This window comes from Bidens hawaiensis, unplaced genomic scaffold (assembly GCF_021521415.1).
Source record: "Bidens hawaiensis isolate Kalapana, Puna unplaced genomic scaffold, B.hawaiensis_p1.1 tig00035161_1, whole genome shotgun sequence".
NCBI lineage: Eukaryota > Viridiplantae > Streptophyta > Magnoliopsida > Asterales > Asteraceae > Bidens > Bidens hawaiensis.
Window position 1 is genome coordinate 88,203 of NW_027505357.1, and position 24,342 is coordinate 112,544.

The 24,342-nt window shown below is 38.0% G+C and overlaps 1 protein-coding gene across 2 annotated transcripts; it reads right to left on the minus strand.

The window, feature by feature from the left end:
* Window positions 1-1,185: 1,185 nt before the first annotated feature.
* On the minus strand, window positions 1,186-23,027 carry LOC143612658 (uncharacterized). Of its 2 annotated transcripts, XM_077086591.1 has the most exons (5): window positions 22,819-23,027; window positions 21,088-21,976; window positions 20,972-21,019; window positions 19,908-20,440; window positions 1,186-1,437 (listed from the first exon to the last, which is right to left on the minus strand). In XM_077086591.1, exons 1-4 carry the CDS (start codon window positions 23,025-23,027, stop codon window positions 19,928-19,930), a joined length of 1,659 nt encoding a protein of 552 aa, XP_076942706.1. In that variant the 3' UTR covers window positions 1,186-1,437; window positions 19,908-19,927. The 2 variants fall into 2 exon arrangements, with proteins under 2 accessions (XP_076942706.1, XP_076942705.1); XM_077086590.1 differs by lacking the exon at window positions 22,819-23,027 and having other exon boundaries at window positions 1,186-1,429; window positions 21,088-22,070.
* Window positions 23,028-24,342: the final 1,315 nt, after the last annotated feature.

Here is a 24,342-nt window from a genome sequence, read left to right on the forward strand (position 1 = left end):
ATGCTGATCATCTCTTCGCCGCTGATAAATGCTTTTGTGTTTTTTCGTACTTTTATATTTCTTTCAAAAAACCTCCATTTCTTTCTAAATTCGTTAAGTCTACAGTTGATGCAAACACTCCACTGCTATTTTTTTGTTGTTGATCTTGTGGGTTATGCAAAATGATAATGTAGTTTGCTAATTTCCTACTTGATTTTAGAAAAAATTTTTTGTTCTATTCTGTTCAAACATGGAAATTTTTTATTTTGTGGTTACATTGAGCCCTAAGTTGAATAAGCTATGACCCTCTTTAGATTGTTCTGTAATATTCCAGTGGTTGCCGCAATGAATGACGTCATAGCTCCATTAGATGCAATTTCTTGTGTTAGTTATAAGGGTGTGTTTGGGATTCCTTATTTAAGTGAAAAAAACAACTTTTTGTTAAAATGACATATTAACTTATGAATTTTTTAAAAGAAGTTTTAAAAAAATGTTTTGATTAGCTTATGTGTTAAGAAAAACCAAAATAACTAAATACGACACTCTTTTATAAAAGGGGTGTAATAGGCTTTGAGGGTTAGAGAGGTGTAATAGGTAAATCAAACCCATTAAGTTAATAAGTTACATATTCTTAACTTTTCAAAACATTCTGCGTAAGTTAAAATTCATAAGACCTTATAGTTTGCCAAAACACCTTATTAACTTTTAAAAAGTTTGTAAGTTATAAATTAATAAAAATAAAGAATCCCAAACACCCCTAAGTTAAATACTTAAATATGATCAAAGAGTAGCCCATAAATATCTAGGTGCTCCTAGATTTGTTTCTTCAGCATATGAGACATCAAACCAAAATTCTTCAAATTTTCCATACCAAATTCCAAATTCGGTTACAAAGGGAATTTGAATCTGTGATTCTTAAACCGGTTTAATCCAAATAACAAAATTATAATAAAACATATATTTTTAATCTTTTACATATAAATACATATATATTATTTATTTTATTTTCACAATTCAGTTTTCAGTTTATTCTGAACCGGGAACCAAATCCGAATCTAGTTTATAATACACATTAAACTTATTTATATAAAAGCCCATTCAATAAACACATCAACATCAATCTAGTTGCAAATAGTAAGAATCAATAGAGATACATATATAAAATGAAAAGAGGAAACTGTCTTCCAACTCCTAAAAAAAAAGAAAGAAATAACTTTATACCCTTTATATAACACAACTATCAACTTGGTATGATTCCTCTACATGAATAATACATGGTCTCTGTGGGACTCATAACAACCACATTACAATCAGTATGCACTATTGTCCCAAATTGTACGATGAATACTTCTAACTACACCCATTCACCGCGTTTGCATCATATCAAAAGTTTGTTGCATGTTTCATCATCACCACAAAATTCATTCAACATTGTGCATAAACAAATAACCTGCAACACTGAAATATAATCTTTGTTATTAAAACAAATTAATGTTGTAATGATAACTGTAATACCCGTAATTTGAATTGATAATAATAATAATAATAATAATAATACAAGGATGGTTAAAATGTAAATGTTTAAATTAGTTAAAATTAGTTTGAGGACTAGTTTTGCCAATTTCTAAAACACAATTTGAAACCAGGCACACACCTACGTTCCTTTCCGATGACTACGTGAGCAACAACAAACAAGATTATATCGGGATTTGATTTTTGTTTATAACTCGTTTAAATGCACGCACACACACATATATATATATAAACGATAATATCCATTCAGAAAACCATCTCTCTCTATCTCTCTGCCGTATACACCACCGCCGCCGCCCTGCAACTCGCCGGAGAAACCGCGAGGAACGCAGCCACCAGTTACAACCACTACAGCCTCCACGCACCGCCGTCTTGTACCGTTGTTGCTTCTTACCGTCTGATTTCTTGCTCCGACCATCACGCATCCGTGTTCGCATTAGCTACGTTAGGTCTCGCGGCTATTGAGGTAATAGTCGGTTCTCTGTTAGACGTTCGTTTGCATGAGTAATTAGTTGAGTTAATTCCGATTTGTTTCCGGCGACTAATATGTTAAACGTGATTTGTTAAAGAACATAAATGATAATTTTGTCACTCAAGAGTTTTGTTTATTCGTTTTATACTCAGCTCCAAACAAAGTTTTGATAAAGAGTACAGATATGACTAACAAGTGTTCAGAAATGCATAATTACAAAAACAATATTATAGAATATAAAAGCCACCCAGGTAGGCCTGTAAACGAACCGAACGCTCGGTGAACTGTTCAAGTTTGGCGGGAAGTTCGTTTATTTACTAAATGAACTGTAATACTCAGAAATTTTCTTAAACAATAAAATAATATTTGTCGAGTACGGAAATAATTAAAAGTATTAGCGTCTTGTTAAACTGGTAGAACGTTAATGGTAAATAACCTAATGTTTTCATATATATATTATTTTAATATATAACTTAGTAATAGTAGTTATGAGTTCAGGGGTTAGTTAAAACAAATAATAAAGTAAAAGGTTTGTTGTGTAAATATGGAAATAAACTAAGGACCATAGTTGCTGTTTCTTAAAAACCAAATTTGAGACATGCACATCATCTAGTCATCTACGTATCCAGAACTAATGATTATATCCTAATCTCAAAGTTAAACGATTAAACCGAAACTTGTGGTCTTTATTATTATTCCTTTAAATATCATACATTGAACCATTTTCTTTGGAAAACCCTAAATCACTCACGCCACCCATCGTCCCCGTTCAAAGACCCATACCATAACCTCTACCGCCACCATCTTCTTCCGCCGCAGCCGCTTGTCACGCCACTACGGTCGTTGCGTACTGTCACTATTGCTCACCGTTTGACGTCGCGTTCCGCTTTTTGGCCGCCATCACGCATCCGTATTCTCTCACCGCTCTCGCTCGATCTTTGATACGTTCGGTTCGGCCATATATATTTATATATATTGAGGTAATAACCATGTTATGAGTTTTAATATGTCATCTTTGAATTTGGCCACTGACTTTTGATTCGTTTCCGGCGACTAACCAAACATACCACACGAAAAACCGATTATCGATATATGTATAAGAATGTTTTTGTCCAGTTTTTCTTCTGTTCGGCACATATGGAGCCCTTTGATTAATGCTTATACATAATTAATATGTAAAGTTGACAAGCAGCTTAAGAGTAAATTACGATGAATACAACATGATAATTCATGTGATTGTATTACAAAGAAGTAATGAAGTTGGTACTGCATAAGCTAAGTAACCTATATATAATTTTAGATGAAAACTCAGTTTGGTTTCATGCATACATGTTCAAATATAATAATCAATAAATCATGTAACCTTTATTCAATAAAGTATCTATTATTTATTACTGTTAAAGTCATCAAACCCATAAAAACATATTTTCTAGTTTTCTTTTAAGCCAACTTGTCTAACTAGCAACAAAAATAATTGGTATTGTTAAAAGTTATTGCAAGTTACTAGGTAATTATGAATTCTAAACAATAGTAAAATATATATATGTTTAAGTATAAAGTATTCGTCGCCGGAACATCAATCAACAAACGAATTGGATCACGGTAAATCCTAATCAAGATGACTAAAGTGTAGGTGCTAATACAGTTTAAGGACGTTGCCATTGTGTTACTTTGCCTTGCTAAATTAAGGTACGGATTCTGTTTTTGTTTCCTTTTAGTATTATTAATATTCTGTTACTTCATAGTACGGGTTCTTGTTTTGTTTCCTCTTAGTATTAATTATATTCCGCTACTTCGTTGTACGGTTTCTGGTTTCTGTCACTCATAGTATAAATTATATTCCGTTACTTCATTACGGATTCTGTTTCTTGTTACTTCGTAGTACGGTTTCTGTTTTTGTTACTTTTAGTATCAATTATATTCTGTTACTTGGTAGTACGGTTTCCGTCTTTGTTTCCTCTTAGTATTATTTATATTCCGTTACTTTGTAGTACGGGTTTTAGTTTTTGTAAGGCCCCGTTACCGGTAACCCTACTTGCGTGTTGGATTTACTCATAAACACAGTTCTAAATATCAGAGTTAATTAAAAACTTTACGCGGAATATAAAACTTTCATAAAACATTACATATCAATTCATAATCATGTCTTTAAACATTCCTCTTGTCTTTCAAAATCAAAACGTAACTTATAAAACATATCGGATCTTCAGATGCCAGGCTTTAGTCTTCTGCCATGTGTCCTCCACTCAAGCCAGCTGTCTCAACCTACTCACCTGCGTGCATACTAAAAGTCAGCTACGCTGAGTGAGTTCTAGTTAAACATACACTACCATGCAATACCTTGTTACATACATACGTACTTAACCTCATAACTTTCTTTCATACACACATAAGTACTCATACCTTCATTCTTACTTACATACTTTCTTTCTTACTTACATACTTTCTTTACATTCATAATCATACGTTTTAAAGAGCCTTTCGCCCTATAACCTCACAGATATTATAAGGGTCTGGTCCCTAACATCACAGATATTATAAGGGTCTGGTCCCTAACATCACAGATATTATAAGGGTCTGGTCCCTAACATCACAGATATTATAAGGGTCTGGTCCCTAACATCACAGATATTATGAGGGTCTGGTCCCTAACATCACAGATATTATAAGGGTCTGGTCCCTAACATCACAGATATTATGAGGGTCTGGTCCCTAACATCACAGATATTATTAGGGTCTGGTACCCTTTTCGTAACCATACAACCATACAACCGTCATTTCCTTCTTTTATTAACTTTATTACGTTCATACACATAAACATACATATCATACTTGCCATATTTATAACGTTGCAACCTGACAGTACGTGCAATATCCGAAGATCGTTCACGAACCATCAAGCAATCATTCATACATATCACATATATCGCATATGGCTTTATAACGTTACAACCTGACAGTACGTGCAATATCCGAAGATCGTTCACGAACCATCAAGCAATCATTCATACATATCACATATATCACATATGGCATACACTTATCACTTAGGATAAATGTATTAACAACACATCAAGTATGCACACAGCCCCGAAAACATAACAAGGAATGGGGCTAGAAACTCACCTGGATCCTGTTACGCTCGCCGTTGATCGTAATTCCTTTCTTTAACTGGGCTCGGCTAACTGTATAATATTTACACATATCAATTAACTACTGCTACTCGTTTGTATTTCTATCTATATATGACCCACAACGAACGGGGGTCCGGGGGCAGCGCCCCTGGCAGCAGGGTTCTAGGGGCGGCAGCCCCTAGCGGGGTCCAAGGGGCAGAGCCCCTGGCTGGGGTTAAGCTGCCAGGTCAGCTTGGAAAAATTTTATTTTCGATAACTGCCTTAACACATTTTCCATTAGGTTTTTAATTTATTTTATAGACGAACTTCGCTTCAGGCGAAGTTAAACCTTAGGCGAACTTGGAAACAGCTTGGTTCTGGCTTGATTCGATCGAATAGGAACACGTTCGATCGAATAGGAACACGTTCGATCGAATAGGAACACGTTCGATCGAATACAACACGTTCGATCGAATAGGAACACGTTCGATCAAACAGGAACACGTTCGATCGAATAGGAACACGTTCGATCGAATGAGTTGGAGACCATTCGGTTGCTTCCCTATTCGGTCGACTGGACTTGTTCGATCTACGCATTCGATCGAATGGACTGATTCGATCGACTGGTTCGATCGAATGAGTCTGATTCGACTCCTTCAAGCTGGGCGACGGAGAAACCCACGGGTTTTCCAGATTTTCCAGATTTTTGACCCAAAATCGAAGTTTTTGACATGGAAATGCTCGGGATTGAAAGGGCTATCGATTCCTAGTACTTTTAAACACAAAAGCTTGCATTTTGACACCAAAACAAGGCGGTTTTTGACCCGAAAACTCAAGTTACGTTTTTGCTCGATTTGAGGCCAAAATGGTTATGAAAACGGATGATTTTCGAGAGGGACTTACCAAAAACGATTAGGAACAAGATTGTGGACTCGGATTTGTGATTTGAGAACTTTCTCTCTCTAGCTTCTCTCTCTAGAAATGAGAGTGTTTGGGTGGGTGTAAGTGAAGGAAGATGGTGAAAATGGTGGAAGTGTCAAGAACTTTCGTTTATATACTACGGGTTTGGTTAGGCTCGGGTTGGCTTCCTACGGGTCGAGACAGGCCGAGTTCATAAAATGACTAAGCCCAAGACCCGTTCCTTACTCGACATTAAATAACTAAAACGTGAATTTACTAAACATAACTTTCTTTTATTTATCAATATAAAAAATTTTAGGATGTTACAAGTCTTCCTCCCTTAAAGAGGTTTCGTCCCCGAAACCTAACTATTACATAAACAAACTAGGGTAAAACTTGCGCATCTCATCCTCGACTTCCCAAGTAGCATCAGATCCCTTGCGGTGCTTCCATATCACTTTGACCAAGGGTATAATCTTGTGACGAAGCTGCTTCTCCTTGCGATCAACGATCTTTATCGGTTGCTCGATGTAGTTCAATTGTTCATCAACCTCAATGTCCATTAATGGCACGTGAGACGTGTCATCAGCTAGACACTTCCTCAGATGAGAAACATGGAAGGTTGAATGAATTCCTTCTAACTCATCGGGTAAATCCAGTTTGTAAGCTACTTCACCCACACGTTTTACAATCTTGAACGGTCCAATGTACCTCGGACTCAACTTTCCTCTTTTCCTAAAACGGATAATCCCCTTCCAAGGCGAGACCTTAAGCATCACATAGTCGCCAACGTTAAACTCAATTGGTCGTCGCCGCTTATCCGCATAAGACTTTTGTCTGTCTTGAGCGGCTTTCATTCTTGCTTTGATCTGATCGAACTTTGAAGACGTTTCTTGAACCACTTCTATACTTCCCATTTCCTTCTGACCAATCTCACCCCAACACACCGGGGTTCTACATCGTCTACCGTATAGCATCTCAAACGGTGGCATACCAATACTCGAATGGTAACTGTTGTTATAGGAGAACTCTGCCAGATGCAGATGATCATCCCAACTTCCACCAAAATCTAAAACGCAAGCACGTAGCATATCCTCAAGGGTTTGGATCGTCCTTTCAGACTGTCCATCGGTTTGAGGATGATACGCCGTACTGATGTTCAACCTCGTCCCCATAGCTTCATGAAATTTCTTCCAGAACCTCGAAGTAAACCGTGTATCCCTATCAGACACGATCGATAACGGTACTCCATGCTTGGTTACAATTTCTTTAATGAACAAGCTTGCTAACGTTTCTGACGAGATGGCCTCTCGTATGGGCAGAAAATGAGCACTCTTGGTCAAACGGTCCACAATCACCCAGATGGTATCATGATGCTTAGCTGTACGAGGTAGCTTAGTTATGAAATCCATGGTGATGTGTTCCCATTTCCACTCAGGTATCTCTAGCGGTTGCATCTTCCCATAAGGCTTTTGGTGCTCGGCCTTGACTTGTAAGCAAGTTAAGCACTTACTAACATAATCCACTACATCACTCTTCATTCCTGGCCACCAGTAATCTCTTTTCAAGTCTTGGTACATCTTTGTAGCTCCAGGATGGATTGAGTACCTTGACTTATGAGCTTCATCTAAGATTCGACTTCTAAGATCACCATGGCGTGGAATCCACATACGGTCAAATCTAGTTTTAACTCCATGAGTGTTTTCCATCAACTCATCTTGCTGGCCATAAATCCTTTCTTTCTTTACTAACCCTTCGTCTACTAACACTTCTGACTGCACTTTGATGATTTCTTCAAAAAGACTTGAGTTCATGATCAACTTGTATGACTTCACTGTTGCAAGGACTTCCTCATTCTTCCGACTTAACGCATCAGCGACCACGTTAGCTTTACCGGGGTAATACTTAATCTCACAGTCGTAATCCTTTATCAATTCTAACCATCTTCTCTGCCTCATGTTCAGTTCTTTCTGCTCGAAGAAGTACTTTAAACTCTTATGATCTGTATAGATAGTACACTTAGTGCCGTACAGATAATGCCTCCATATCTTAAGAGCATGCACTACAACTGCTAACTCCAAATCATGCGTCGGGTAAGTACTCTCATGGACCTTCAACTGTCTAGACGCGTAGGCTATCACCTTCCCTCGTTGCATCAACACGCAACCTAACCCTTGATGCGAGGCATCAGCACAAACAACAAAATCCTCATCACCATCGGGTAAAGTAAGGATTGGAGCTTGCGTGAGTCTCTTCTTCAATTCTTCAAAGGCTTCCTCCTGAAACTTTCCCCAATTGAATACTATCGTCTTACGGGTCATACCGGTCAGCGGTGCGGCTATCTTGGAGAAACCTTCGATGAATCTCCTATAGTAGCCAGCTAACCCTAGGAAGCTTCGTATATCAGTCGGATTCTGCGGAGTCTTCCAATTCGTTATCGCTTCAATCTTAGCTGGGTCCACGGTAATCCCCTCCGGATTAACCACATGACCTAAAAATTGCACTTTCCTTAACCAGAACGCGCACTTCGAAAACTTGGCGTACAACCTTTCTTTCTTCAGAACTTCCAATACCTCTCTCAGATGCTCGGCATGGTCAGACTCACTCTTTGAATAAATCAATATATCATCGATGAAGACGATAACCGACTTATCCAACATCGGTCGACACACCCTATTCATCATGTCCATAAATGCTGCAGGAGCATTTGTTAGACCGAATGACATTACAAGGAACTCGTAGTGTCCATACCGCGTTCGGAACGCTGTTTTAGGGATGTCTACCTCTTTCACCTTCAGCTGATGGTAGCCTGATCTGAGATCTATTCGTGAGAACCAACTCGAACCTTGCAGTTGGTCAAACAGATCGTCAATCCTAGGCAAGGGGTATCTATTCTTTACCGTAAGCTTATTCAACTCACGATAGTCTATGCACATTCTCATACTTCCATCCTTTTTCTTCACAAACAAAACCGGTGCGCCCCACGGAGAAACACTCGGTCTGATAAAACCCTTGTCGAGGAGTTCTTGCAGTTGGGACATCAATTCCTTCATCTCGGACGGTGCTAGACGGTAAGGCGCCTTCGCGACGGGCTGGGCTCCTGGTACTAGATCTATCTGAAATTCTATCTCTCGCTCAGGTGGCAACCCCGGAAGATCCTCAGGGAATACTTCTGGGTAGTCGCGCACAATAGGAACATTCTTCATTTCTTTCGTCTCGGCCGTAGCGTTGACAACATACGCCAGGTAGGCACCGCACCCTCGCCTTAACAAACCCTCGGCTTTTATCATCGAAATGACATTAAGCCCATAACTCTCCTTATCACCATAAACCGTCACCGCATTACCATCCAATGACTTTAACCTTATCATCTTACTTTTACATACTATCTGAGCCTCAAACTCCGACAACCAATCCATACCCAAGACTACATCGAACCCTCCTAAGGCCATAACATACAAAGTAACAGGGAACTCATGTCCCTCTAACTCTATCTTACAATTCTTCACCATTTTTGTTATTTTCACCGAAGTGTCACTTGCGGTTTCTACTACGAAAGTTTCAGACACTCGGCAGCCTTTCATTTTAGCTAGTTTACTAAACGTCGTAGCTACAAAACTTCTATTCGCACCAGAATCAAATAATACAGAAGCGGAAACATCGTTCACTAGAAACGTACCTGTGACGACATCCGGAATCTGCCTGGCTTGTTCCTGGGTCAGCATGTAGGCTCTAGTTCTGGGCCTAGCTTGATCGGCATCCTTCTTTCCACTACCTCCAGCTACACCTTCAGTGCACTCCCTTGACATATGGCCTGTCTTGCCACATTTGTAACATGTTGGCTTCGCACTGCACTCATTGGCATAATGCCCTACCTTCCCGCACTTATAACAGGCATTCGACCCCATTCTGCATTCTCCACCATGAGCCTTTCCACATTTGAGACAAACATTAGAACTTTTACCCCACTTGCACTCACCACCATGCCTCTTTCCGCAGGTCTTACACGATCTCTTCTCCCACACTTTCTGTTTCTTATCCTTGGAGTTCCATAACTGAGTACCGGGTCGTTTAGCAGGAGTGACCCCTTTCTTCTCTTTCTCTTCGTCCCTTTCCACCCTATCATCCGCGGCCACGTCAGCATAGACCATTTCCGCGAGTCCAACAGCCGAATCAAAAGTAGCAGGTTGAACCGCCCTGACTAACATGCGGACCTTTTGTGGCAACCCCCTCACATAACACTTGATTCTCTTGACCTCAGTGTCAACCATGTCAGGCACCAACCTAGATAGTCGGTTGAACTCCGTGGTATACTCACGATGCGTCATCATACCGGCTTTTAAATTCTGGAACTTCATCTCCGTTCTTTCAACCTCGGCATCTGCACAGAACTTCTTCATTACCAACTCTTTCAAATCTTCCCACTTCATCTCTTTGATCTCTTCACGGGTCTTCCTCTGCTCCACACTCTCCCACCAATACATAGCCTCATCTACGAATGACTGAGTAGCATAACCCACAGCTTGGTCGGGACGGCATTCGCTAATGCGGATAACCTTGTCCATAGCGGTTATCCACTGGAGAGTAGCGATTGCGTCTCCTAAACCAGTCAGCTTAGGCGGGTCACAACCTTTGAAGGACTTATAGCTGCACCCACCTTGTCCTCCTCTCCTATCATCGACTTTCACAGACTTATCCCCACTCGAGGCCCCTCTTTCACCTTCCCCATCCTTTCTACCATCACCACCCGCCCCTTCAGCAGTTCGTTCACGGCTTCCAGCAGATCCTTCGGGATTCAGGTTCTTCACAGCAGCAACTACAGCCTGAACGATGGCTGCTTGAACTGCGGGGCTAAGTTGAACTTCTTCGTTGTTGTTCTGGTCTCCTCCAGCTGCGCTTCCTTCATCTTCGGTGTGGGAAGCTTCTTCTACCGAAGGTTGCCGGACAAGACGAGGCCTGCCACGACGTCCAGTGCGACCCCCAGTTTCAACAAATTCTCCAGCTCCAGCCATTAGTATTCTAAAGGGAAAACACAAACATCGTCACTCAAGGAACTATTTAGTACAAGGATAGCAAGGCTAACAGGTAATAACAGTGGCCAGCTGTGACTAGCTGATCACGTTGCTTTCCGTGTCCTATACACTTCCCTTTATGAGTCTATTTGTGCTGGTTCTACTTAAGCAGTTAGTCAATTCAAACAATCAATTATTCCTATCCCTGACGTTCACATATCTTTCCTTTCTCATTAATATATATCATTTAATCATACACCTTACCTTCACTGATCTTGCTTGAGCGACACATGGCATTCTTGAACTGGCATCTTCTTTCCTTTCTTACTTAAATCCCATTCTCTGTTCGAGTCTAAGCATGTAGGATGCTTAAATCTCTCGAACTTTGCTCTGATACCAACTTGTAAGGCCCCGTTACCGGTAACCCTACTTGCGTGTTGGATTTACTCATAAACACAGTTCTAAATATCAGAGTTAATTAAAAACTTTACGCGGAATATAAAACTTTCATAAAACATTACATATCAATTCATAATCATGTCTTTAAACATTCCTCTTGTCTTTCAAAATCAAAACGTAACTTATAAAACATATCGGATCTTCAGATGCCAGGCTTTAGTCTTCTGCCATGTGTCCTCCACTCAAGCCAGCTGTCTCAACCTACTCACCTGCGTGCATACTAAAAGTCAGCTACGCTGAGTGAGTTCTAGTTAAACATACACTACCATGCAATACCTTGTTACATACATACGTACTTAACCTCATAACTTTCTTTCATACACACATAAGTACTCATACCTTCATTCTTACTTACATACTTTCTTTCTTACTTACATACTTTCTTTACATTCATAATCATACGTTTTAAAGAGCCTTTCGCCCTATAACCTCACAGATATTATAAGGGTCTGGTCCCTAACATCACAGATATTATAAGGGTCTGGTCCCTAACATCACAGATATTATAAGGGTCTGGTCCCTAACATCACAGATATTATAAGGGTCTGGTCCCTAACATCACAGATATTATGAGGGTCTGGTCCCTAACATCACAGATATTATAAGGGTCTGGTCCCTAACATCACAGATATTATGAGGGTCTGGTCCCTAACATCACAGATATTATTAGGGTCTGGTACCCTTTTCGTAACCATACAACCATACAACCGTCATTTCCTTCTTTTATTAACTTTATTACGTTCATACACATAAACATACATATCATACTTGCCATATTTATAACGTTGCAACCTGACAGTACGTGCAATATCCGAAGATCGTTCACGAACCATCAAGCAATCATTCATACATATCACATATATCGCATATGGCTTTATAACGTTACAACCTGACAGTACGTGCAATATCCGAAGATCGTTCACGAACCATCAAGCAATCATTCATACATATCACATATATCACATATGGCATACACTTATCACTTAGGATAAATGTATTAACAACACATCAAGTATGCACACAGCCCCGAAAACATAACAAGGAATGGGGCTAGAAACTCACCTGGATCCTGTTACGCTCGCCGTTGATCGTAATTCCTTTCTTTAACTGGGCTCGGCTAACTGTATAATATTTACACATATCAATTAACTACTGCTACTCGTTTGTATTTCTATCTATATATGACCCACAACGAACGGGGGTCCGGGGGCAGCGCCCCTGGCAGCGGGGTTCTAGGGGCGGCAGCCCCTAGCGGGGTCCAAGGGGCAGAGCCCCTGGCTGGGGTTAAGCTGCCAGGTCAGCTTGGAAAAATTTTATTTTCGATAACTGCCTTAACACATTTTCCATTAGGTTTTTAATTTATTTTATAGACGAACTTCGCTTCAGGCGAAGTTAAACCTTAGGCGAACTTGGAAACAGCTTGGTTCTGGCTTGATTCGATCGAATAGGAACACGTTCGATCGAATAGGAACACGTTCGATCGAATAGGAACACGTTCGATCGAATACAACACGTTCGATCGAATAGGAACACGTTCGATCAAACAGGAACACGTTCGATCGAATAGGAACACGTTCGATCGAATGAGTTGGAGACCATTCGGTTGCTTCCCTATTCGGTCGACTGGACTTGTTCGATCTACGCATTCGATCGAATGGACTGATTCGATCGACTGGTTCGATCGAATGAGTCTGATTCGACTCCTTCAAGCTGGGCGACGGAGAAACCCACGGGTTTTCCAGATTTTCCAGATTTTTGACCCAAAATCGAAGTTTTTGACATGGAAATGCTCGGGATTGAAAGGGCTATCGATTCCTAGTACTTTTAAACACAAAAGCTTGCATTTTGACACCAAAACAAGGCGGTTTTTGACCCGAAAACTCAAGTTACGTTTTTGCTCGATTTGAGGCCAAAATGGTTATGAAAACGGATGATTTTCGAGAGGGACTTACCAAAAACGATTAGGAACAAGATTGTGGACTCGGATTTGTGATTTGAGAACTTTCTCTCTCTAGCTTCTCTCTCTAGAAATGAGAGTGTTTGGGTGGGTGTAAGTGAAGGAAGATGGTGAAAATGGTGGAAGTGTCAAGAACTTTCGTTTATATACTACGGGTTTGGTTAGGCTCGGGTTGGCTTCCTACGGGTCGAGACAGGCCGAGTTCATAAAATGACTAAGCCCAAGACCCGTTCCTTACTCGACATTAAATAACTAAAACGTGAATTTACTAAACATAACTTTCTTTTATTTATCAATATAAAAAATTTTAGGATGTTACAGTTTTCTTCACTCATAGTACTGGTTCTATATTATATTCTATGTCCGTCACTTCGTAGTGCGGATTTTTGTTATTTTTCAGTTTCAGATTGAGTTCAGTTTATCCGTATGATATGTTTAATATTAAGTTTTTAACATGCAATAGGTTATATATATTTTGTATTCATTGTTGCATGTTCCTGTTCGAATTTAGTTATATGAATTTAGCTTCAGTACTCTGTTACCCGAGCATTTCTGACTTGTCGTTGGGGCGTCAACGACATGGCACTTATCGTGACAGTGCGTAATCAAAGTTCACGGCGTCTCTAGCTTGTGCTTGTATAAGCACTCTGGCCCCTAGAGGCGTATAGATCGATCTTAGCTCCGACTCCTGACTCCTGACTCCTGACATGGCACTTATCGTGACAGTGCGTAATCAAAGTTCACGGCGTCTCTGAAAGTACTCATGTAGTACCTTGGCCACTTAGAGGCGTATAGATCGATCTTAGCTCCGACTTCTGACTCCTGACTCCTGACTCCTGACTTCTGTTTGAGATGGAACAATGTGTGCACGCCACCCACACCGTCTCCTTGGTGCATGGACTAGCTAGCTGTGTACCCCTCTGTTTAGGCTCTGGGTGCTTCCGTATTACACGACCTATTTATTTTAACATCATCGTCGTGTACTTTAGTAATTATATTTTGTTTCGCTATATTTCTGGTCCGTCTTGATATGTGTATATGCATTTGATTAGATTTGAGTATATTCAGATTACGTCCCGATCGTGTACCGGATTATGTTTCGCGTTTAATTATAGTTCGGTCTAAAACGTGGTTTTATATCCGCAATAGTTTCAGTTTTATTTCTGTATGCGTTTTGTCTTATGTGTGCCTTTACCTATACTATTGTTCTTTCCGTTACTGGGCAATTTTTTGCTCAGCCGTGTTTTCTTGTTTTGTTTTTCTTATTTTGTTTTCAGGTAATCCGGGATTCTGGGTATTTTAGTGAGGAGAGATAAAAAAATGAAGTTCAAGCTTCTAAAAGTTAATTCATTTTGTTTAATAATATGACGTAGGTTGCATTAATTTTTGTTGTATTTTGGATTGTGGCGTTGATTTGATATCTGTAATAGTAACACGTTAGCCTGTTCCGGGTTGGGGTGTTACAGTTATGGTATCAGAGCAAAGGCTCTTTCCTGTAGAAAACTTAAACCTAAAAGTAAAACCTGTGAGGGAATGGGTAGACGTTGGGTTAGGGTTTCATGTTTCCTGTCATTATTCATCATTTTGTGATTTTCCCAATGTCAGTAAGAAACCCGTCGTTGTTAGAAATAGGCGTCTTTTTAACTTTATAAATTAGTCAAGTACAATGAGTTAAGTTATTCTGTCTTCTCCACCGCTTGCGCTCTATGACTTAAGAAGTGACTTCCGAAGACATTGTTTGAAGCCACCAAAGAGATCATGACTTTGACTAACCCTCTTTACACTCGATTTAGACCTTGCTACCTCGTATGCCTCGAGACATATTCCGCAGGACCTATAATCTAAATAAATATGAGACTTGGTGTTAGTAAACACCTTTAAGTAACCGACATCTTTCATAATTTGTTTGTCATCGCAACGTTATTTCTTTGTAATCATAGCTAGGACTTTGAGATGCATTATGGGTGGACAATTAGGACACTACTGTAAAGTAAATTGACGATTACACTTGATCAACGTAATGGTGAATTTACAGTTACATATGTGTGTTATTGAATCCCTATGATGTAGATTAATGTTTTTCTGAATCCGTAAAGACACTGTAAAGTAAATTAACGATTGCACGTCGCAAATGTAACCGTGAATTTATACGTACGCATGTGTGCTACCAAAATTCTGTTGTGCAGATTTTGTTCCTCTAATACTCCGTCCGATATGACCTCGTCATAATATTTTCACTTTATTGTGCTAGTGTTATGTGTTTATTAATTTATCTATTTATTTATTTGTATAGAGTTAAAAAAAAAAATATGTAAACTTATAAAATGTGATTTTTGAATTTGATATTGAGTTTTTTTTTTTAATTTTTGAAGGATCAAATTAGTTACCGTTTTTAAGTTCTACTTATAGTATCCCGTTTCAGTTATCTGTTTTGTCTCGATTACTAGTTATAGGATTCATTTAGATGTCTCCGTTTGACATTTTTTTTTGTGATCCACCCAGTTATATGCAATTAAAAAAAAAAAAAAAATTCTATTTCATTTTAGTAATATGATTAAGTTTTCTCATTTAAATGTTTTAGTTTACCCATAAGTTTACTCGGTATCATTATGGCAATGAGTCAGCCATTCCAGCTGTTACGATTTGTCGACGTGTATTTTAAATGTGTAAAATTCGTTTATCTGAGTCCGTGAAATTTCGAAGTTTTGTTTCGTATTTGTCTAGTTATATGCTCCATATCTTACCAGTTGTAACCAACAATTTCGAGGACGAAATTTTTTTTTTAAGGGAGGTAGAGTTGTAATACCCGTAATTTGAATTGATAATAATAATAATAATAATACAAGGATGGTTAAAATGTAAATGTTTAAATTAGTTAAAATTAGTTTGAGGACTAGTTTTGCCAATTTCTAAAACACAATTTGAAACCAGGCACACACCTACGTTCCTTTCCGATGACTACGTGAGCAACAACAAACAAGATTATATCGGGATTTGATTTTTGTTTATAACTCGTTTAAATGCACGCACACACACATATATATATATAAACGATAATATCCATTCAGAAAACCATCTCTCTCTATCTCTCTGCCGTATACACCACCGCCGCCGCCCTGCAACTCGCCGGAGAAACCGCGAGGAACGCAGCCACCAGTTACAACCACTACAGCCTCCACGCACCGCCGTCTTGTACCGTTGTTGCTTCTTACCGTCTGATTTCTTGCTCCGACCATCACGCATCCGTGTTCGCATTAGCTACGTTAGGTCTCGCGGCTATTGAGGTAATAGTCGGTTCTCTGTTAGACGTTCGTTTGCATGAGTAATTAGTTGAGTTAATTCCGATTTGTTTCCGGCGACTAATATGTTAAACGTGATTTGTTAAAGAACATAAATGATAATTTTGTCACTCAAGAGTTTTGTTTATTCGTTTTATACTCAGCTCCAAACAAAGTTTTGATAAAGAGTACAGATATGACTAACAAGTGTTCAGAAATGCATAATTACAAAAACAATATTATAGAATATAAAAGCCACCCAGGTAGGCCTGTAAACGAACCGAACGCTCGGTGAACTGTTCAAGTTTGGCGGGAAGTTCGTTTATTTACTAAATGAACTGTAATACTCAGAAATTTTCTTAAACAATAAAATAATATTTGTCGAGTACGGAAATAATTAAAAGTATTAGCGTCTTGTTAAACTGGTAGAACGTTAATGGTAAATAACCTAATGTTTTCATATATATATTATTTTAATATATAACTTAGTAATAGTAGTTATGAGTTCAGGGGTTAGTTAAAACAAATAATAAAGTAAAAGGTTTGTTGTGTAAATATGGAAATAAACTAAGGACCATAGTTGCTGTTTCTTAAAAACCAAATTTGAGACATGCACATCATCTAGTCATCTACGTATCCAGAACTAATGATTATATCCTAATCTCAAAGTTAAACGATTAAACCGAAACTTGTGGTCTTTATTATTATTCCTTTAAATATCATACATTGAACCATTTTCTTTGGAAAACCCTAAATCACTCACGCCACCCATCGTCCCCGTTCAAAGACCCATACCATAACCTCTACCGCCACCATCTTCTTCCGCCGCAGCCGCTTGTCACGCCACTACGGTCGTTGCGTACTGTCACTATTGCTCACCGTTTGACGTCGCGTTCCGCTTTTTGGCCGCCATCACGCATCCGTATTCTCTCACCGCTCTCGCTCGATCTTTGATACGTTCGGTTCGGCCATATATATTTATATATATTGAGGTAATAACCATGTTATGAGTTTTAATATGTCATCTTTGAATTTGGCCACTGACTTTTGATTCGTTTCCGGCGACTAACCAAACATACCACACGAAAAACCGATTATCGATATATGTATAAGAATGTTTTTGTCCAGTTTTTCTTCTGTTCGGCACATATGGAGCCCTTTGATTAATGCTTATACATAATTAATATGTAAAGTTGACAAGCAGCTTAAGAGTAAATTACGATGAATACAACATGATAATTCATGTGATTGTATTACAAAGAAGTAATGAAGTTGGTACTGCATAAGCTAAGTAACCTATATATAATTTTAGATGAAAACTCAGTTTGGTTTCATGCATACATGTTCAAATATAATAATCAATAAATCATGTAACCTTTATTCAATAAAGTATCTATTATTTATTACTGTTAAAGTCATCAAACCCATAAAAACATATTTTCTAGTTTTCTTTTAAGCCAACTTGTCTAACTAGCAACAAAAATAATTGGTATTGTTAAAAGTTATTGCAAGTTACTAGGTAATTATGAATTCTAAACAATAGTAAAATATATATATGTTTAAGTATAAAGTATTCGTCGCCGGAACATCAATCAACAAACGAATTGGATCACGGTAAATCCTAATCAAGATGACTAAAGTGTAGGTGCTAATACAGTTTAAGGACGTTGCCATTGTGTTACTTTGCCTTGCTAAATTAAGGTACGGATTCTGTTTTTGTTTCCTTTTAGTATTATTAATATTCTGTTACTTCATAGTACGGGTTCTTGTTTTGTTTCCTCTTAGTATTAATTATATTCCGCTACTTCGTTGTACGGTTTCTGGTTTCTGTCACTCATAGTATAAATTATATTCCGTTACTTCATTACGGATTCTGTTTCTTGTTACTTCGTAGTACGGTTTCTGTTTTTGTTACTTTTAGTATCAATTATATTCTGTTACTTGGTAGTACGGTTTCCGTCTTTGTTTCCTCTTAGTATTATTTATATTCCGTTACTTTGTAGTACGGGTTTTAGTTTTCTTCACTCATAGTACTGGTTCTATATTATATTCTATGTCCGTCACTTCGTAGTGCGGATTTTTGTTATTTTTCAGTTTCAGATTGAGTTCAGTTTATCCGTATGATATGTTTAATATTAAGTTTTTAACATGCAATAGGTTATATATATTTTGTATTCATTGTTGCATGTTCCTGTTCGAATTTAGTTATATGAATTTAGCTTCAGTACTCTGTTACCCGAGCATTTCTGACTTGTCGTTGGGGCGTCAACGACATGGCACTTATCGTGACAGTGCGTAATCAAAGTTCACGGCGTCTCTAGCTTGTGCTTGTATAAGCACTCTGGCCCCTAGAGGCGTATAGATCGATCTTAGCTCCGACTCCTGACTCCTGACTCCTGACATGGCACTTATCGTGACAGTGCGTAATCAAAGTTCACGGCGTCTCTGAAAGTACTCATGTAGTACCTTGGCCACTTAGAGGCGTATAGATCGATCTTAGCTCCGACTTCTGACTCCTGACTCCTGACTCCTGACTTCTGTTTGAGATGGAACAATGTGTGCACGCCACCCACACCGTCTCCTTGGTGCATGGACTAGCTAGCTGTGTACCCCTCTGTTTAGGCTCTGGGTGCTTCCGTATTACACGACCTATTTATTTTAACATCATCGTCGTGTACTTTAGTAATTATATTTTGTTTCGCTATATTTCTGGTCCGTCTTGATATGTGTATATGCATTTGATTAGATTTGAGTATATTCAGATTACGTCCCGATCGTGTACCGGATTATGTTTCGCGTTTAATTATAGTTCGGTCTAAAACGTGGTTTTATATCCGCAATAGTTTCAGTTTTATTTCTGTATGCGTTTTGTCTTATGTGTGCCTTTACCTATACTATTGTTCTTTCCGTTACTGGGCAATTTTTGGCTCAGCCGTGTTTTCTTGTTTTGTTTTTCTTATTTTGTTTTCAGGTAATCCGGGATTCTGGGTATTTTAGTGAGGAGAGATAAAAAAATGAAGTTCAAGCTTCTAAAAGTTAATTCATTTTGTTTAATAATATGACGTAGGTTGCATTAATTTTTGTTGTATTTTGGATTGTGGCGTTGATTTGATATCTGTAATAGTAACACGTTAGCCTGTTCCGGGTTGGGGTGTTACAATAACTGTAAAAGCCGTTGTGTAACGATGATAATCATTATGATACCTGTGAAACTTGGCATATGCTTATCGTAAAACAGGTTTTGAAACTCCTCCAATTGATATATTCCTCACTCCAACCTCCACTGCTTCTCTCTCATCTTTCTCTCTCGTACTTTCCAAAATCTTGTTATCAGTTACAACAAAATCAACTCTGTTATTCATCGAACTCTGAGAATCAGTTGCAACAGAATCAGTTCTATTTTTATTATAATTATTATTATTATTATTATTATTATTATTATTATTATTATCCAAAATCTTGTTATCAGCAGCATGAGTCAGAACAGAACCAAGATCTTGAGATATTCTTCCAGTGATCCAAGGGTGATTAGGTAATTTAGCAGCCGTAGGCCTCTTTTCAGGAACAAAATCAAGAATCGGAACAAGAAAATCTGCTAGTTCCTTCGCATCTTGTTCATTAAACTCATATTTCTCCATAAGCACTTTGTGCAGAGGCCAAAAACCCAACCGACGTATGTGTCTTAAATCACCATGTCGGTTGAAGAGCTCCCGAGAATAACGACCACCTAAAGCTATCTGCATAATAATCAAAATCTTTAAATAAGATTACAAGGAAATGAGAAAATTACATAAATGGTCCCCGTGGGTTGACCATATTGCAAGTTTGGTTCCTTGATTATAAAAGTTGCAAACTTAGTTCAAACTTTTGTCAAATAGTTGCATGTTTAGCCCCTACCGTCAACCCCAATTAGTTTTTAACAGATAAGTAACTGTCATGTGCCATTCATGTGATATTAACTGTGTCTTTTCAAATTTAGAACCAACGAATTTTGCATACCTTGTGCTCGAAAGTGATGATGCTAAGTAACTGTCATGTGCCATTCATGTGATATTAACTGTGTCTTTTCAAATTTAGAACCAACGAATTTTGCATACCTTGTGCTCGAAAGTGATGATGCTACTTGAAGGTCAGTGCACAATCGAAGGTGATGAAGTTGATGTTTGGAGTTCTAGTGTTTGAAAGAGTATTTTATTAGGGTTCTAATTCAAAAAGACACACCCTCACATGAAGGGCACACATTACTTCAACAGAAAGAAAAAAAATACCTTTCGAGGCATCATTCCAAGAAGTTCCATCATTAACGCCAAGTGATCCTGCAAAGTACAAAAAAATATTAATAAAAACACTTCACATAGATGTTTTAGAAATTTAATGTTAATACCTCATCTCTATCATAATTATCACCACTATGAGGATCAAAAAGAACATCGCCAGTAGCAAGCTCAAAACATATGCATGCAAACGACCACAAATCAGCAGAAGTTGAATACTTAGATCCTAATAACACCTCGGGGCATCTATATTGTCGAGTCTGTATATCACTAGCAAACTGCTTATATGTCCAACATGCGTTACCAAAATCAACCAGTTTGCATTTAACATCAACTTCTTCTACAAGCTTCCGTCTTGTTGACCGGCTTCCTCTCCTGTTAAGTTGACCTCCATTGCTGGATTCACCTCTTATTAATGATGATGTGGCATCCTCCTCATTTTCCTCTGATTCTTCTTTTCCAGTACAGTTCAGAGCCGCCTTTTTAGCTTTCTTTCTAATTTTATTTTTCTGGTTTATGGTAAGATCACCATTTGAGTTATTAACATCTTTAGAATCTCCAGATTCGGTTAAAACTCTTTCTTTAACGGATGGAAGAACGAGAGGCGCATTTGTTTTTCTTGGATCTTTTTCAGGGTCAATTGTAGATAAAAGTAAAATATTTTCTGGTTTAAGATCAGTGTGAATGATAGAAAGTTGTTGATGCAAGTAATCCAAACCGCCTAAAATATGGTAGCAAATTTCCTTAACTTTGTGTAAAGGAATCCCGCGATAGTCGGAATATTTTATTAATGTCAAAAGATTATCACCCAAATACTCAAAAACCAGACACACATGCTGCCCATTCGGTCCTGAGTGTTTGAAATGATCTAGAAGCTTCACAACAGCCTTTTTGTCATCAGGATCTCCTTCAGCTATCTGCTTCAATATTGTAATTTCATCCATTGCTGCCTCTGTGTAATGTTGTGCACTCTTTTGCACTTTTAATGCTACATATCTCTACAAAACAGACCACGATTTGCCCTAATAATGCTAATCATATACTAAAATTGTAAAACAAACTAAAAAGGCTTGAAAACTATCATTTCTAGGGCTGTAAACGAACTGAAAGTTCGACAGGAAGTTCGCTTAGTTGGATCATTTAATACATGAACAAACATGAACAACAAATTTTGTTAGATTAACTAAATGAACGAAAACGAACAGAGGCTATGCTTGTTCAATTATGTTAGCGAACGTTCAATAATTTACTCGTTTAAGTTCATTAATGTTTGTTCATTAAAGTGTTTTTAATGACTTCTTATAATCTTACCATACTAATTCAAGAAAAACAATTAACTATAAAACAAAATTGCATATGAGTATTCTGTGATTAATTAAAACGAATGTTAAAAAAGCACCAACAGAAACTTGGTAGCCAGACCAAACCGTTGACACCGACCATTATCAGTTAGCCAAATCAAATAAAACATTATTTGTATTCAATTTTGCCCATTCGTTTGTGTTCATGAACCGTTCACGAACAAGTTCATTTCCTTAACGAACACTGACAATAAACTTCTTTTGGTTAGGCATTCGTGAACCGTTCGTTTGTCAAATAAAAGCTTAACAAACGTTCATGAACAAAACCTTATTTGATTCGATTACAATTCATTTCTAATAAGTTAATTTCAAGCAGGTTCAAGTGTAATCACTGATCACAGTTTAAATGACTCCAAATTTGGGGGGAAATACGATATTAGGTCAAACTAAACAATCAATTTCATCTGCAATCCACAATATCATAAGAACCAGTAACAAATTGAGTGTGTGCAATTAGTCAAAATCGGTCCGGTACGTAGAGATTGATGAGTATCCCAGGCAAGCCAGACAGTAGAAAAATGGCCCCAACCGAGTTTTCTCTGAACAACATATCTGGCATGGTTAAACGTATCGCCAATACGAACAACGTGATAACCTCCACGCCGGTAATCCTCCGTCCCTTCGTCCTCCGACGAGTAATCGCTTGCTTCGCTTCGATCGCCGGAGCCGTTGTATTCTTCCTCCGCCATCAAATAATAATTATTATTATTATTATTTGATAACTAGCAGAGGAAGGAAAAAAAGGAGGGAGTTTGTTATTTGAATTGAAATGAAGAGATCTAGAATCCAAACCCTAATTATAATTAGAGTGGATCGCCTTTACAATAAAGGAAAGAAAGATCGTATCTTGAAAATGATTCTAGGGTTTCTAATTTCTATTATTATTATTATTATTATTAAAACTTCAACAGGGGATATAATGTAAGGTTTACATGTTTTTCGGAAAGGGAAAGAATGAGGCGAGGGTGACTGACATGACACCAATTAAATATTATTAAGTGACGTGACGTGACGGGATTTATTTACAAGTAAATGCTCGATTCTTTTTGGATCACATAAAATGAAAATATAAAACAGCAAATGCAGATATTAGATTGAATGAATTGGATTTATGCGTGTCGTAGCACCAAATATTGTGTGAAAGACAGCATCAAAACAGAGCGAGCGACGTGCCCATGTGACGTGAGTCGACCACTATTATCATTTTTGGATAAAACATTTATCGTATTGGAATAATATTGTGCCTCCCATAATTAGGATTCCTAGTCCCTTTGGATTTCCTCTCCTCGACTACTTCTAGGCTTATACTAGCTCCTCTTCTACACACGAACACGTTATTTATTAAGGGTTAGGTACTTAGGTTCCTTAACAAGTCAGTATTTAGGTGCTAAATGCTAATCTTTCATGGGCCCATATCTTAAGGTTAATTATTGATGGGCCTAAGCCCGTATTAATGGTGTTAACTGTTATATGTTAGATTAAAACTAGTAAATATACCTGCGCGTTGCGGCAGAAATTTACATTTCTGTTGTAAATAACGAAACTTAAAACAATAAAAATAAATAACGACGCATATTATGATAGAACCAACATCAGTACCTATGTTGTAAGAGTATCTATATATGTTTTACATTGATCGAAACCATAGAAACAAATACCAATACTGACCTGTTAACCCCGAAATGCATCATAAAATAAACTATATTTTAAAATAATTTTATTTAGTATTAACACGTTTCATTGTTAAATTAATTAAAATCGCTTATACGTCTAAAATTATTTTTAAATGTTATATTAGTAAAACTGATAAATATTTTTGAAAAAACAAATTATGGAAACAATGATACATTCTTTCATTGGTTAGGCTGAGGGGTGTGGGGGGCGCGAGAGGGGGCGTGAGTGGGGGCGCCATCCAATAATATTGTGACGTGTGGCAGAGAGAGAAACTTGATAAGATGGGTATTGGTAGTGGTGATAGCGCCCCGGGGCATGGTGTGGAGGGGC

Excerpts from the sequence above, each read along its gene's own strand:
- LOC143612658 (XM_077086591.1), bottom strand. The coding sequence starts at position 23,027 with ATGGCGGAGGAAGAATACAACGGCTCCGGCGATCGAAGCGAAGCAAGC. Across the intron at positions 21,977-22,818 it reads GCCTGGGATACTCATCAATC|GAGATATGTAGCATTAAAAG; the intron begins TCTACGTACCGG and ends GTCTGTTTTGTA. Across the intron at positions 21,020-21,087 it reads ATAATTATGATAGAGATGAG|GATCACTTGGCGTTAATGAT; the intron begins GTATTAACATTA and ends TGTACTTTGCAG.